The sequence below is a fragment of the Aptenodytes patagonicus genome, chromosome 13, assembly GCF_965638725.1.
Source record: "Aptenodytes patagonicus chromosome 13, bAptPat1.pri.cur, whole genome shotgun sequence".
Taxonomy (NCBI): domain Eukaryota; kingdom Metazoa; phylum Chordata; class Aves; order Sphenisciformes; family Spheniscidae; genus Aptenodytes; species Aptenodytes patagonicus.
The window spans coordinates 4,897,439-4,913,716 of NC_134961.1; the positions used below are offsets into that span (position 1 = coordinate 4,897,439).

The 16,278-nt window shown below is 53.2% G+C and overlaps 1 protein-coding gene across 2 annotated transcripts in view; it reads right to left on the minus strand.

The window, feature by feature from the left end:
• Nucleotides 1-16,278, minus strand: part of PRKCB (protein kinase C beta) — a 139,114-nt gene that overhangs the window by 66,269 nt on the left and 56,567 nt on the right. For both annotated transcript variants that reach the window (XM_076350572.1, XM_076350571.1), the window contains exons 4-5: nt 4,966-5,077; nt 3,640-3,768 (exon numbers count right to left, since the gene is read on the minus strand). In XM_076350572.1, coding sequence (XP_076206687.1) covers nt 3,640-3,768; nt 4,966-5,077 — 241 coding nt within the window. The remainder of the gene's footprint in view (nt 1-3,639; nt 3,769-4,965; nt 5,078-16,278) is intronic.

The window sequence follows — 16,278 nt, forward strand, 5'->3', positions numbered from 1 at the left end:
CCCAAGCCCAAGCACCCCGGCAGTGGGGCTCGCCCCCCCCACCCCTGCCAGGCTTGGGGGGCTCTGCCACCCACCCATCCATTGCCGCTCCGATGCTCCCATCCTTGACAGAAATCCACCCCCTGCCCGCCCCAAACTGAAATTTCTGCAGAAAATGTGTAAAGGGCATTTTCCACCAGAAATCTGTTCCAGCAGAAGCCTGCCCACCAGCTCAGCCCGCTGCTTCCCCGTGCTGGGCTGGGTCCCCACGGGAGCCACTCTCCAGTGTGCCCTCCCCCCCCCCCCAATGCCACCCTGGGGTGGCCAAGGCAGGTCCCGCAGGAAGAGACACTGGTGGCTTTTTTGGCACACGCAGTCAGCAGCACAAACCCCTCTGAGCAGCCCAACGTCCTGGCCGTGGCCATGTCTGCAGAGTAGCTGCCTCCACGTGCAGCCGCCAGCCACGCCATGGCTCTTCCAGCCCAGCCGGACCCCCGTGCCGCTCTGCACGCAAACCCCCCGGCCGCTCAAACCCAGACCATCCCTCCACCATGCTTTCTGCCACCTCTGCAACGAGCCCTGGCCACAACTTGAGGACCAATTTTTCAGCATCTGGCCTCTCCCTGCCAAAAAACTGGCAATGCAAACCCAGTGATTATTTGAGGGCTTTGCCTTTTTGAAGCAAACAGTCACTGGGGGAATGGAAATCTCTGTTGACCCACTGGAGAGGAGTCAAAGCCAGCAACCACAGCACCCAGCCTGCGGTCTGCACAGCACAGGACTCCCACATCTCCAGAGGGCTGAGCGCCCACGTTTGCTTCGGGTCCGAGCAGACCTTTCCACCTCCCCTCCAAGTTCTGGAGCGAAAATCCCGAGCCCCTCACCTGCCTGGAGGGGCAGGAGGGAAGGCAGGGCTCCCCACCTTGGCAGCCAGCGCACAGTCTCTCCTCTCTCAAAGTGCTCCCACTCCTTCATTAGCTATGCGGCAGAGCTGGAGAGCACAGTACGTTTCCCTGCCTTTTTGGAAAAGCCAACAGATGACATGTTTTCACCAACACCTCCATAAAGGGCCAGAAATAAAACAGTCTTTCAAACCCAGATGAAGAAAAGAAAATCCAGCTGCACAGAAAGGGGCCGGGGGAGTTTCTCCCCTGCCTTCGGAGCTATGGGAACACGGCTCCGCTGTCAGGGAGCCCTCGGTGCCGGTGTGAGGGCAAGCTCTGCGCCCCATCAGCCTCTGCCTGGCCTCTGATGGGAGGCTGGGTACCAGTCCTGCCTCATCCTCTGCAGGGAAGGCACCTGGGAAGCAGGACTTCTGTGAAAGAAAGTCATGTCTGGTTCACTGAAGCTCTTCTTTAAGGACAAATAAAATAAAAAATAAAATGGGGGAAAAAAAAGAAACACAACTGTTCAATTTTTCATTAATATTTTCAATAACTTGGTATTTTTCTTGAAAACATTTCTGATGGCTCTCTAGGCCAGAAAGGATCCCGGCTCTTCTCCCCACTCCCGGATCACACCTGAGCATTTCTTTATACGAGGCTGGGGTCACCTGTGCCACCGCCTGCCCACCCTCGGGCACCTCCACGAGGCGCGGGAGCTGCTGCGCCCAGCACGGACCAACGCTCCTCTTCGGTCTCCCATCACCCTGGGGGGACTGGCTCGGGCCACCCCTCGACGAAGCAGGGAAGGGGCAAGTGGGGCTGGTTTGGGAGGGCTGGAGCCCCCCCGCCGGGATCACACGCGTTGTAGCTGTCTCTGTTCAGATCTGCTCTGCCGAGCCTGCCCTCTGAAGCAAGAAGGTGTCAGCCCAGAGCAGCGAGACCTTGACAGCCTCACACTCTCCCTGGGGGATAAAGCGCCCGTTAGAGCATCGATGAGCACAGCGGGACGCCTCAGAGATGATCCCATCCCACTGAAGCGAACCCCGTGGATGTCGCGGCACCTCCTGCTGCCAGCCCAGCCGCCCTGCAGGATGCTGGAAACCAGAGCTCTCCAGGAGGAGCCAGCCAAAGCTGGTGGGATGACGGAGAAGGATCCGGTCCTCGTTATCGGTGTCATCAGCCTGGTACCCCCCGGGGCCCACTCAGAGAGGCGGCTGACCTTTGCAGCGTGGGCAGGTAGGTGGCATTTTACACCCCACGGTCTTAAGTCATCCTGTGAATAACCATGAACAGCTCAGCAGCCCCCTGTAGAGACCGTAACCGCCCGGAGCTGCCTGGTTACCCAGCGCGTGCAGAAACCTCCTTCCCCAGCGCAGCACTGGCCTCGGCCTTCGCGAGACAAACCCCAGCTCTTCCGCAAGCTGCCTGCCTTGCCCACAGAGAGCTCTCCCTGCCTCCTACCCCCTGCCGTCACCCGCACCACGAGACACCAGCACCAGCACCCGACAGAGAGAGTCACATCTTCGGTCTGATCTCTCCGTGCAGGGCACAAGAGGCTTTACAAGAATACGGCTTATGTTTCATGAGATGCTTACAGGTCACGGGGGAAGCGGTATCTTCTGGGAACTCAAAATCCAGGTGGCAAAAGCCTTTAGAGACGGGATAATCCTGTTTCCTGCCACAAACTGAGAACAGAGGAGTTCCAGGACAGAGGAAACCAGGATGGGGGACAAGGAGTTTCCTCATGGGTGGCCATCGGGTCCCTGGGACACACTCAGGGCAGGGCAGGAGCCTCTGCTGAGCCCGTCACTGCCTGGCTGCCTGCAGCCTCCTCCCGCCCCGTCTCCCGCTGCCTGGCACATCCCCGGAGGCAGACACCGCGAGATGGCACTGCCACTCTGTGCCTCCCCTGGGGATGCACCCACGCGGGATGGCTCCTGCCTGCCACCCATCGCTGGGGTGGTGGGATCCACGCCAGCCTCCCCCCCCCCCGATCCACGCCAGCCCTGCTCAGGGCGCCCTGCAGAGAGCTGCAGCAGCCTGCCCTGTGAGCACTACGCCGTGCTCCAGCTCTCCATCAGGGCTGGGAAACAGCAAGGAAATGTGAAGAACGACAGTTATCTTCACCACGGCAGTGCGGGGGGGGCTGATGTCCCTCTGTGCCCCCCAGTGTACAACCACACCGCAGGGACAGCCTGCTCCAGCAGCCTCTGAGCACCAAGCGGGAAGGCAACACACGCCTTGGATAGAGCGGGAGGCCGTGGAGCCTCCAAATCGGTGGAAGAAGGTTGCAAAGCTCTAGTCAGATAAAAGGACCATCCAAGATTCCCACCAAGACCTGTACAGGCCCAGGTACCATTAAGGGCACGGAAAGAACAGCAGGAGATGGATGTTCATCACAATACAAACAACACACTTTTTCACACGGCATAGCTAAACGGAGGAGCTTTCTGCCACCCCTTCCCAGGATGCTGCGGATGCAGAAATTTTACATGATTCAAAAAGCAGTTTGAAAAGCCTGTAACCGGAAAAGCTATTTAGTACAGATAGCCCCTGGAGCCCCAGCCAGTGCTTGCCAGAGGGCAGGAGCGTGCCCGAAGAAGGCTCAAAGCCTCGTCCTGCCTTGCCAGGCGCCTGCTCCTGACCAGTCAGATGCTGGGCACTGCACTCCCCGGACCCGCCGTGGCTGGCACTGCTGTCAGCACGGCACACGCCAGCAGCGAGGGGCAACCGGGCGACCCCGCGTGCAGGGTTTGTACCTGGGTCGCGCACCTACCTACGACGGTGAGCACATCCTTCTCGATGTCAGCCCTGATGTATATCCGTCCCCTACGCTCGGTGTGGTCCGTCCCACACAGACTGGGGACGTTCATCACGCAGCGCTTGTGCACGTTCATCATGCAGGCTGCGGGGTGGAGAGAAAGAAAGGGACACTCAGCACCCCTGTCACCTCTGCCAAAGCTCACGGGGTGTGCAGAGGGGATGGGGGGGGAAGAACTTGTCCTCCTTTTAAATAGGGATGTTTGTGAGGGATTCTGGGATAAACATGCAGCAAATGGACCTTCAAACGCAGCTGGAGATTCTGGCAGAGCCCTGCACGGACACAGGGACCCACCACCACCAGCAGTTCCGGGTCTTGCCTACAGAGATTACAGGGCTTTTAGCCCTTACTCTAACTACTTGAGTTTTGCTGATTTATCAAACTTCTCCATCACACCCATGGTGCAATGCTGGGTATTCAGCCGGATTCACCAGGAGCTGATAAGGGGCATTAAAAATTACTTGCATATGCATATACAGATATACATGTATAAAAATTTATATAGCTAAAATATATAAATATATATATATAAAAATTTGTATTTTAAATTCATTTCCACTTGGTAACATTTTAAAGGTGATAATGAATACACTGTTCCCACAACAGTCAGCAAGCTTCTATATTTATGAGAAAGCCAGCACATGGTGAGCAGCAGAGTATGCTGCTCCCCGCAGACGGCGTAAGCATGTAAGCAGACGCTGTATATTCACAGTCCTTTTAAATAGGAATGTACAAGATTAACTTGGAAAATAACTGCTCTCTCTCTCCATCCTCTCCCTCTTCTTTCATCCCCCCATTTTCTCCTCTCTGTGCAATAATTCCCCAGGTACTCCTGTGCCCAAGGTCAGGCTTGTGCAGACCCAAGTGCTCTGGAGAGGCTGTGTCACCGCAGCAGGCACTGCCACGGCCACAGGGTGTCAGTCGGAGCCGGCGCTGCAGAGAACCGAGAACTGGAGATGATGCTGCAGGGGGGGATGCGGGTGATGCTGCAGGGGGGATGTGGGCAGGAACCCCCCCAGGCCAGATGCCTTTCCCTCCCCTCTCCCTGCAGGACTCACGGGGGCTCCCCATGAGAGGTCAGAAGGTGCCCACTCGTGCCCGGCCCCTCGGGTGCCAGGCAGCCCTGAGCGTGCTCCGCACCCGGTGGCAGAGGGGACAGGCTCTTGGCCGCAGCTCAGGTGTGCTGGGAGCCCCTGCCCAGGACCTCGGGCTGCCAGAACCCCCCATGAGGTGCCAGAGTCCCCCGCTGCTGCAACCGCAGCCACCGGTTACGTCACTTACTGTCACATTTCATCCCCTGGTGAATGAGCCCGTACAGCAACGACCCGCAGTGGTCACAGAAGGTGGGGCTGGAGTACGTGTGGATTTTAAATTTGTGTTTGCTCCGGGGATCCTAGGAGGAAAATAAAAGATAAAGATTATAAACTTGCATCAAATATTGGCAAGGCACCACCGCTCTCCGCATTTCACATGCCAGCTGGCTTCGGAGGTGCTGTTAATGGACTTCAGTCAACTGCCACCAACTGATGTGGACCTTTTCCAACAGTCGCCAAGATCCAGCTTTATTACCCTTTATATGTGTTGCCATAACAATAAAAAAGCAATGCAGTGGCTTGTCTGGGGATTTATTGTTTTTAAATAACTTGGTCTTAGCATAGGAAACACCAGGTGAAATTGGTACGTAAGAACCAACATAAGGGCTGGATACTACTCAACTTCCACGTCAACCCAGTGGGGTAAAGCAGAAAACACACCCATGATTTCCATCTATATTAAGACTACTCAGTAAACATCTCTGTGCTCTGGTGACAACCCCTCCCCAGCACGCTCCTAGGGAATCAAGCTGCTTAGGGTATACTTTAATATTCTGAGCTTTCTTAAAACCAACGGCAGACTTTTCTGCAACAGCAGAGCATGCAAAACCAGGAGAGCCCAGTTTATCCTGGACACTGCAGTCTTGCACAGGCACCTTGCAAACAGGGCTCCTGGACCCCAGCAAGGGTCTGCAGAAGTTAAAGCCAAACAAATTCAAATGAGAAACAACTTCTCAACAGGGAGATAGGATCAACCACTGGAACAAATGACTGAGGCAGACCAAGGATTTGGTATTTCTTGGTGTCTTCCATGCAAGACAAGACAACGCTGGAAGCCCTGGTCAAACCTCAGTTATTCAGCCCAATGCAGAGCAACTTTTAAGACAACACAAAGTTACGCAGGAGACAGGACTAAGCAACAGAATGTCTCCTGCTAGCCCCAAAGCAGCACAGACAGCATTGGTTTAAGTTGCTGTGGTTACTGGAGAAGCTGGGGCAGCAAACGTAGAGCCCCAGCAGCAGCCTGCTACTCACTGCCCTGCCCCGGGAGCTGGAGAAACCCCAGCGGAGGGGCAGGGATGTCACCGCCGGGACCATGCGGGGACCACGGGCACACCGGGGCAGAGCCAAGGCCGATGCTGGGGTGGGCAGTGTTGTTCCTGCGAGGAGAGCCCAAAGCAGCATGGCTTTGCAGAGGAGGGTGCTGGGGCAGCCTGCCCGCGCGCTCAGCACGCTCGGTAGCAGCACACACACAAGCAAGGGGGAAGACTATGGCAAGTAGCAGCTGGCTTAATTTCATCTCAGGTTAATTGTTTAAGGGTTAGGGGTGAGGCATAGCTCCTGGCTCAGTCATTTGAGCTGACTGGCTTTTTAATGGCCTGGAAGAGTGCCCAGGCATTAGGAAAGACACCTTTTCAGGGCACTGTAAGCTAAGTAAATAAATAAAGAGTGGGGTCAGAACCGAGCTATAACACAGCTGCCAATACATTACCTTCCCCTGAAATTAATTTTCTTACCGCTATTGCATTGAAGCTTTCAGTTGCATTAATCACTAATATTGTGCATTATTTCACAGCATCCCAGATAACTTGAGTGATACCAGAAAGGTGGAAAAGTAATGGAGCTTCATTTAATTCGATCTGTTAAGTGCAAGGGATTAGGTACATGCTTCAGCAAATTTATTGTACTTGAAACTGAAAATCTCACATTTAATGCTAAGTAAACCACTTCTAGATACAGAGTGCAACATGCCTCTGTCTGGTAGCTCATGTGTCAGCTGTGTTGCAGGCAACCTGAGAGCATGAGGGTCCATGATTAACCTGTCTTCTGCTACCAAAAAGATAGTTCATGAAGCGACCCTGTGCATTTGAAAGCCTTTTGCATTCCCCAGAGATTTGAGAGCACAGAAAACTTAAACCTGGGTTTTAGGCTAGAAGCAGGCGGGGAATTTCCCCCCGTGAAAGCTTTGGGCTGGCAGACCACAGGCAGCTGTGGCTTGAGCCAGGCAGCCGACAGCACGCACGGTGCTGCAGGCAGGGTAACACCGAGCACTGCTGCCCAAAGCACAAACGGACACCATGATAAACACATACACTTTTTAAAGAGACTTACAGGTTTAGTCAGATCCTTCCACTGGACATGTTGAAAAGTTACCCTGCTTGATTTTATAACCTGAGCTCTGCTTGTACAGCAGCTCAGGACCATCTCCGTAAGCAGCTTTGCCTGTACAACATGGAGCTCTTTAATCGGCATGAACCAACTCCCGGCATCTCCCAGGGACGGGCCCTGGCAGCCGAATGCCTGTGGGCACGGGGGCAGCACCCACAAGCCCATCAGTACATACGCAGGAATGGCTTGGGCTACCTCCCTGGAGATGAGGCACCCAAGAAAATGAAAAGTTTTCTTTTGCCACCATCCCAGGAGAAAGGAGGTCTCTGGCCGGCCAGTCGGACACTGACCCACGCATCCTGCAGAGCCCCCCAGGCACAGCGCCCACCCCCACCACACCACGCTGCAGAGGAGGGCAACCCCAGGGATGCTCGGGCATCGGCCCACCATCGCTGACCCTCCGTTGGTAGCAGGACAAGGGCGGGGGGGGCATGGGGGTAGCTCTAGCAGAAGCCACGTGCCAGTCAAACCCCAACGTGTGACACAGGGAGGAATCGCCCCCGAGTGCTCCAGTTTCTGTGTTCCCTTCTAGAAACAGATATTCCTGTTTAGGTAAATGAAAGCTTTAGTCATTCATAAAAAACACAAGCTTAATGCAAAATGAGACAATTTCCACTTCATGCGAAGGATTTTAAATTCCCACTGGGAGTTCAACAAAAGCCAGAGCTAGAAAAGAAAAGCATGCACCGAGCAGTGCTGCGGCGGCAAGAGTGTGCTGGCGCAGGAACGGCCGCAGGTTTCCAAACTGCTCCCTCAGCATCCCAGCCCTGCGAGCAGGCACCCTCTGCTCGGGGGGAGCCGGATCCCTCACGGGGGCGTTTCAGGTTCCACCTTCTGCTCCCACCCCCCAGGGGCTGTTCTGGGAGAGCTGGCACCCGGAGGGCCAGAGCCCAAAGGGCACGAGGGTGGTGGAGGCAGCCAGGCGTGGGGAGGCAGAGCCGCTTCTCTGGCTGCCGGGGCATGGCGGGGGCCCGTTTCACCTCGACCAGTGCTTTAGAAGGTGCCAGAAACTGGAAATTCTGGATATCATTTTCAAATGAGGCTGAAGTCGTTTCACAAAGAGACTATTTTTGTACCACAGAGACAGGGATGACGAGATCACTGCGTATGCAGATGCTGAGAGACTTAAAACAAGAATGGTTAAAAAGAAGTTTGCCAAGAAAAGAAAAGGCGCTCCTCCTCCACCCTACCAGCACAGAGCCATCCCTGAAGAACAGAGCAGAAAAAGCTTTCTTTGGAGCAGAATTGAAAAATGCTGTTAAGAGTGTTTTACTGCACTGAGAGTCTCTGACCTTTCTAATCAGCGCTGCCTCAGATCTGTCATCCTCCGAGCGGAGGCATGCGTGCGTGTTCTGAGGATGTGAGCCCAAATGAGGGAGTCAAAGCGTGAGCCAGGGAAGGAGAGGAGCAGTTGTTGACTTTGACCTCGTACCCTGCAAGCACCGACCCACCAGAGGCGGCTGACCTCTGCTTCTCAACTTGACAGCAGGTTTCTGGTCTGAAACAAGCCAGTGCAATATTACATCGCCAACTTATTGCATCCCCCACTTGCAGAGCAAACCTCGCAGCCCCTGGCTTCCCAGAACCGCACACACCTCTAGTTGCTCCTACCCGAGCTGGCCCCGGCCGTCCCACCACAGGCACAGGCGGCTGTGCACAGCCTGCGGCTCTGTGGGCCGGGGCTGACAGCAGCCCGAGCAATCCTGCTCTCCCAGGAAAGCAAGAAATTTGATTCATAAGTGAGTAATCAACTCGTGGCCTTCAAGACACTCTGAGTGCAGCCCAGCCGGACCCTTATTCAGGCTCAACAGTCACCTGTGCCTTTCTTCAGGGTCATACCCACCACCGAGCTCGCTGAATGACTGCATCGATATAATGTATGCTTTCCTGCTGCATCCTGACGGAGATGCTGATGCAGGAGCCACTGCTTGTCAATTACGTGCAGGCAGGCAGCTGGTGGCATTGATCAGATTGACAATTTATTCACTGCTCCTAGTAGTCAGGAATCCGTTTGCTCTTTTGCGGCAGTCTGTCGGGATGGAACTGGGCAGAGGCTCGTCAGACAGCAGCAAGCCAAGGCGTGAGAGCAGAGCGGGGTGAGCAGAGCGGCAGGGCAGCACAGCACTGACTGGCAAGCAAAGGCCTTTTGCTTCAGCTATTTCTCATGCAAAGTCCATGTCCTGGCAAGGGCAGCAGCCCTCTGTCGTACCCAGAGTTGCAAACGCTGCGCTGGATGCCCTCGGGGCTTTTATTAACCTCTGCACTAAATTCAGCTTTGCCTGGCTCAGAGGGAGCGCAGGCATCGCCTCTCCCTGGGGCAGGGAGGAGGTGGGAGGCAGAGGGAGGACCAGACCCTTCCTCATGCCCAGCAGTCTGAGCCGTAAAACATTTTTAGAACGTGTCCAGCTCACTTGGGTTCACCTCTAAAATAAGTCATATATGAAGGGCACTTCGGTTTCTTCTGCAGGCCCCAGCTCCCATCACTCCCCCGGAGCACCGCACCGCTTGTCCTTCAGCAGAGTCTGGCCGCGCTGCTCTCCCCAGGGAAGCAGGCAGCCCAGACCTACACCCGAGGGGCTGACGTTATTTTAATCCTTTGTACTGTCAAAATTTCCTGGACTCTACAGAACAGCCACAGAGGTTTGATTCAACATTATGCACCCCTGCTTTCCCCACCTCATTACAGAGAAAGCTTTAAATTATCCCTTCCAAAGAAGAATAAACACAGTTCATGTGAAGAGACTATTTTAAAGTGAATTTCATAGCAATTTAAGCAGCATGATAGCAGAGCAAATACAACACAGCGACAGCTTACTGTCTGCACCTAATGAAATCCAGGCAGTGGACATAAAACCAAAACCCTTGCCTTTTGTTCCCACGCTTCCCCTGGGCAAAATCCCCCGCAGTACGTAAGGAACAACTCACAGCAGAGAGACAGCAGTGGCCTAACAGCGACTCTAAAGGTGACGCTGGAGAGAAAAGCCTGTCGTTCCCTCCAGGGAAATAACGGTTTGTAAGAGGCTGGGCCAGGGACGTGAATGAGACAGCTCTGGGCAGCAGCCTCTTACTGTGCAAGTTCTTCTCACTGAAGCCAGGAGGTGGCGGGGGAAGATGAAATGAAGACAACTGCGGCCACCACCGACAGCGACCCCCTGCTTTTGGCAAGGACAGGCTTTTGGCAGCACTCACCTGCCCTGTCCTGTTCAGGACCTGCTGCCCTGGGGATGCACCTCCTGCATCTCCCCACACCTGCTTGCACAGGGCTGGAAAAACGCCTTTGGTGAGAAATAACTCCAAGTCCCAGCAAAAACCAAGCAAGGAAGTTAAGGAACAAGTGAACAAGTGTGATGGGTCTATTGTTTCAATGAAAAGAGCCATGATAAACCGTAAGGACTCCACTAAAGAAGCTTACACACAAGAGGTAAACACAGGTCCTACTCAAGGCAAGACAGCAAAGGTTCGGGCTATCTTTTCTATCAACATCGTAACTCTGTGGAAGCCTGCTTCAGCCTGCCACATTTTAAAGATGATTGACACTGCTGCACCAGTAAGTGATACCAAAACTATTTTTCTATCATTTACAGTATTACGGCCACAGAACACCTTGCACAGCGCAGGGTCTGAGGGCACGGCAGCGCAGGCAGCGGAATCCAGGCAGCCCCTCTGCCCAGACCTTAGCTGTGGAAGGGCAAGCGGTCCCCGAGCACGGCCAGCAACACACCAGCAGCTAACATGTTTGTGGGCACGAGCATCGTGGCTTGGGCTGTTTCCATGTCAAACATGTTGCTGCAGATAAAACCTGCCCTTGACAGCTTTCCTTGACAGCTTCCAGCAAGTTAATAAATTTTTATTGACAAAAGATCTCATCTGCTAGTCAGACAACTGCAGAGGGATATGGATGACAGTTATTCTTCTCTTGCTGCTGCCAACACTGAATAAAATACACTCTCTTACTGAGCAGCAAAAAAAAAAAAAGCCAAAACTCAGCTTTTTTCCCTGAGCAGTATTAGCATCTCAACATCATTTAGAAACGTTTGTTATCTTTCACATGCCTTGAGAGTCATTTTACTAGCGTAAGCTCTCCATGAGAACAGGGCTCCCACGGCGCTTTCCCTGCACTCTGCAGCCTCCGGGTTGCCTGAAACAGCGCAGAGACCCCCTGAAACACCTCCTGCCTGCAGGACGCTTTGTTTCTAGACCCCCCCCCTCACTGGTGCCACCCGGGTGGGCACAGCCTGCACCACCCACCTCGCTGCCCTCCTGATAGTTAGGCTCTGCACAAACCCAGCTCAGACCCAACCACTAGATCTCCAGAGCCACAGGCAGGGCACGGACCCAACCACCCTCTCCAATCCCCTCCTTTAACAAGAGAGGTTGCAATCTTAACAGGAGTAACTAGACACACACACCCCGAGAAAACCAGAGAAGAGCTTTTCAATTACAGGGCTGAAGACATGTGCAGGCTGGCAGGAGAAAGAGCTGGGCTCCGGCGGAGCCAGGGAAGCACCAGAAGGTGCTGGGAGGGAGCAAGGCAGATACATCTTCATCCCATGGGAACCGTCACCGGCTGCCTGCGCTGGCAGCACCGGCAGGAGCCGCGAGCATGTGCCCTCGCGCAAGGGCAGATGGCATACCACGAGAGCTGGAGAAGTTAATTAGCAAGACAAAAGAAAGCAGCAAGTTGCTGCAAGGCTGTGAAGATCTGCTTATGCACCAGACCCAGGGCATCCTAGAGGTATGCGAGATGCAAGCAGAGATCGGAGACCTGCTCTCTAAGGCAGGACCTGGGCAAGAGGGTGCTTGGTGCCTTCAGGAGGGTCCTGGCTCAACGGGCACATCTGGAGGGAGGGAAGGCAGCTGCGCATCCCACCTCCACCCCCCGACGGGCAGAACCTGCTGATAACCCCGTGACACTATCCTGTGCAAAGGGACTACCCCGCAGCAGGCATCCCTTCCCATGGGAGATAATCCCAGAAAGGAGAAACTTGAAGCAGCTGCTAATTTTCAGGTAGTACAAACGACATCTTCATTAGTTCTGCTGCTGAAGTCTCTTTGCTAATTGTTGCCAGCCCACATTTGCCCAAATGCTCTGGAGAATAAACCAAACTTGGTGCAAAGGGGGTCACTCCACTTTCCCCTGCTACAAGTGTCAGCTGGGGATCTGGTGATGCTGTTCATGAAGGGATAGCGACCACGTACTGACGCTGCGAAGACAGCTTCTGACTCTACTAACACCTGTAGGACCCACACCCTGTGAAGTTTCTCTCTTGTTCTAAAAGCGAGTGGCAGCAACACTTTCGTCAGTACAAACACTCAACTCTGGAGCTTTTTGAGAAAGGAGGAGCCCAAGACAAAGATGAAATGATTCTGCCTCCAGCAAACAAAGCGTGGAAAGACCAAAGGTGCCGTGGCGATAGCATTACAGAAATCCTCTCCTAAAGCTGCAAATGGCGGAAAAATTAACTGCAAAATCAAAATGAAGCTACACTGGCCTGTTACCTTCCTAGAGCAACTCTGATATTTATTAATGCACCCTGATTGATGACCTTTAACAGGATAATGCAAAGAAGGTCATTTTAATGATTATTTTGTCTATAATTTAAATAATTAGGCATTCTACTAATAGCTCCAACTATAATTAGGTTTGCCACCTGCATTACATTACACATGCCTGACTTCAGCTCCTGAAGACCTTGCTGTATTTCAGAAAACTTCAGCTCGAACGGTCACGCTAGCTCTGCCTCCTGCGGAGAGAGGAGCACAGGAGCGTCAGAGCTTGTCGTGAAACAGCAGAGTCTAACACCAGAATTGGTGGGTTTGGGCTGGCCAGCCTCTCCAGAACAGCTCACCACTTTTGACTTTGGGGATGCAGGGGAGAGACCACAACCTGACAGCGCATTAACGTGAAAGCTACGGTGAAGCTCAGACCTCGTGGAGGAATGCAGGCCCACGCAGCCGCGGGAGCCCAGCCCAGCGGTGCAGTGCGGGTAGAGCAGAGCGTGCAGCCCTCACCACCAGCGCTTCAAAGCTCAGCACGGCCCACATTTGGACCAAGTTAGAGAAGTAAACGGTAAAAATGCCATTGCCTTCAGCTAGCCAGCACCGTGTAACAGGCGCACTGCCCCCAGCAATGCTGCTGCCCAAAACACAGACCCACTATCACATCTTCAGCCATCAAAAAACCAAAAAAAAAATCCTGCCATGACTTAAGAGCAATCTAGCGTGAAAGCGGCCCCGGTGTCTTCAGTACCAGCATTTATAGCTACAGCTTCATTCTCTATTGCAAGAAGCAATTAATTTTTTAATTTTACTTAGAGGCCCTATCATCGCTGTATAATTAGTCCTCCTCTCCTAGACGGAAGATTGCTATTCGGTAGGCTTTGCAAGGTTAAGCACGCACACGCTCTCGCTCTCCTCAAGGAGGTTCAAACACAACCAGATCAAACAGAAAACTGCTCCAAAGACAGACTAGTCAACAGTAACAGAAAGATACTTTGACATTTCCCTGCTCTCCAGTTATTTTGTTATGCTCCAAAAAATGTAAAATGTCAGCCTCCCCCCAGGATTATCTGCTTGATACACGCACAAGCCACCATCCCATAAAGCACTTAAGCACATACTTAACTTCAAACAGAAGAGTTTCATTTAAATAACTAGCATTACTCAGGTGCTTAAAATTAAGCATCCATATACACCATAAGCACTTTACAGGATGCAAAACGTTTTTCTCCTTGATTCTCAAGTAACTATGAAGTCCTACAAGATACAGAGATCGAAGAGCAAAGTTAGAAAATTTTTTTCTTTTAATATATTTTTTTCCCCTGGGCTCCATGACTAGCATACTAGAATAGAGCAGCTCTGGGGATGAAAACCAGCAGCCAGCTGGCGTTAAAAGCTCCAGCCCAGGCTGGGATCTGACTGGAACCACAGCATCTCGTTTGCAGCCCCAGCCAGAGCAGCCTCTTCCAGCCGCCGCTCTGCACTGCCCCTGCAGATGCTGAGGACGGGGATGCCATCTCACTGAACCAATCTCTTCCCTCTCCAGCTCAGCAAAATCACGTGGCCCACTGTGAGGACGAACACATTGCAAGGTTTAAACAAATACAATAAATTAAACTCATTCTTCCTGCAAGATTTCATTGGATATTAATACCTATGAAAGGAAAGACAGTTACCAGATTGCTGCACTGACTGAAAAAAATGCATAGCTATAATCGTTACAACCTAGATGCTACCCGCGTTTGACATAATTATAGGTCGCTCTGGGTTCATGCCGTGGTTATTAGCAACAACAGAGCAGAGGAAAACTCGAGCTTTGCATCAGTTCAAAACGAAACCCCTGTCCTCGGCTCATTCCCCAAGTAGACAGGACATTGATGTTTGCTGAAGTCGTTTTCCGACTCCTGATTCAAAGCTCCTTAAGGATTATATTGCTGTAAGAAGCTTGATTGCCAGTGCAGAAGGAATAAAGTTTGCCCTGCACGCACCCCCCAGTTACACCCCAGCTGACAGTTGTGCAGGGTACAAACCAGAGGGTCTCCCAGCGGGCTTTGCTAAATGGCAAAAAAATCCAGCTACAAAAGGGCCATTTTTGCTCCCTGCTTTAAGTCCCAAGCATCTACATTCCTCCCTTCATTTTCAAAAATAATGTATTAAAAATTAATTAACACCAACTGGGCAGCTTTTACCTGTCTGCTCGATGAGCCACAGTGGCAACTCTCACCCAGAAATAATAGCAGGCAATAGAGAATTCGAGCAAGGGCCTTTACGCATTGCCCTGGTATCAAGTGGCACCTCTTAAAATGTGACAACTTAGATTTAATTTAGACCTTTCCCTTCTCAGGCAGAGGCTGCCCACAGTAACCTACAGCCGGCCGGACAGCCGCAGGGTGGGAAGAGACACATGTGGGAGAGACCTGCTGGTCAGGGGCCAAGGGGCTGCGCTCAGGGAGCGGGACCAGACCGTCCGAGGGCTCCTCGCTGCTCCTTGCTTGCCCCAGCTTGGACAGGGCTGGTGGGGAGAAAAAGAAAAGCATTGCGTCCACCTTCAGCCAAAACTCTGCGCAGAAACAGGCGAAGCATCTCCCCGGTACCTGCTGCCTTTCCTGCCTGCTGCGAGCTGCCATCCAGATGATGAGCAAGGATGACAAAGCGGCGCCTGGGCGGGCAGGCTGCCCAACGCCTGAGCAGAGCTCCGGAGGTGGCATCTGGATCACAGCCGTCCCTGCTTTCCCACTGCCAAACTCACTTTCCTTGAGCAAGGTTAAGTGGTTTCAGCGTTTCCATCTCCCTCTGCCCTGATCGCCTTCACTGGCGCCTTTCTGCTGTTTTTGCACCACACCAGGGAGGGTTTCCAGCTCTGCCGCCCGAGAGGCACCCGCAGCGCCCCGGAGAACCCACCCAGCCGCTCCCAGAGCTGCCACAGCAGCAAGGGGCCACTTGCAGCTGTGGGGCCAGCGGGGCCAGCAGCCCCCTTGCCCACTGCCATCACCCTCTCTGGGTGCCCACAGCCACGAAGCCCCACCGCCAGCCCAGCCAGGGACGGGAGCCTGGGGGCTCTGCTCAGACAGCAGCTCCTTCTCTGGTTACGTTGCACCTAAAGCAGCCTTATAAGATTTCATCTCTGCACGCACAAATATCTAAATAGACATCTAAACGAATATATTTTTGGATATATGACATATACCTCTTGTAGCCTGAATCAGGTCTGCAGGGTGCTAGACCCGCAAGTGGGTTTTGCTGCCATTTTCTTTACGTGTTTTAGATGACAGAGGATAGAGGAGAGCAAGCGTGAGTGTCAGACCTAAATCCACATGGCCAGAAGGAATCTCACAGCGTGACATTACTTAGCAGCAAAGGTCATTGTAAAACCTCCAGCACCACTGGCTGCACGATGGAGGGAGCCTGACACATGCCTCGCTGCCCGGCAGGCACAGGGCAGGCTGTGCGGGTAGCAGGGGCTCTGCCACGTTACCCACACCCTGAGCACTGGCACTGTGCAGAGGGACCTGGACACGTGCATGCAAGCTTCTTACCTTGCCTGGATGGCCAAACTCAACACTAAAGGAAGGGCGGAAAGTAGATCACCTTCTACCACTCTTACCTCATTTCC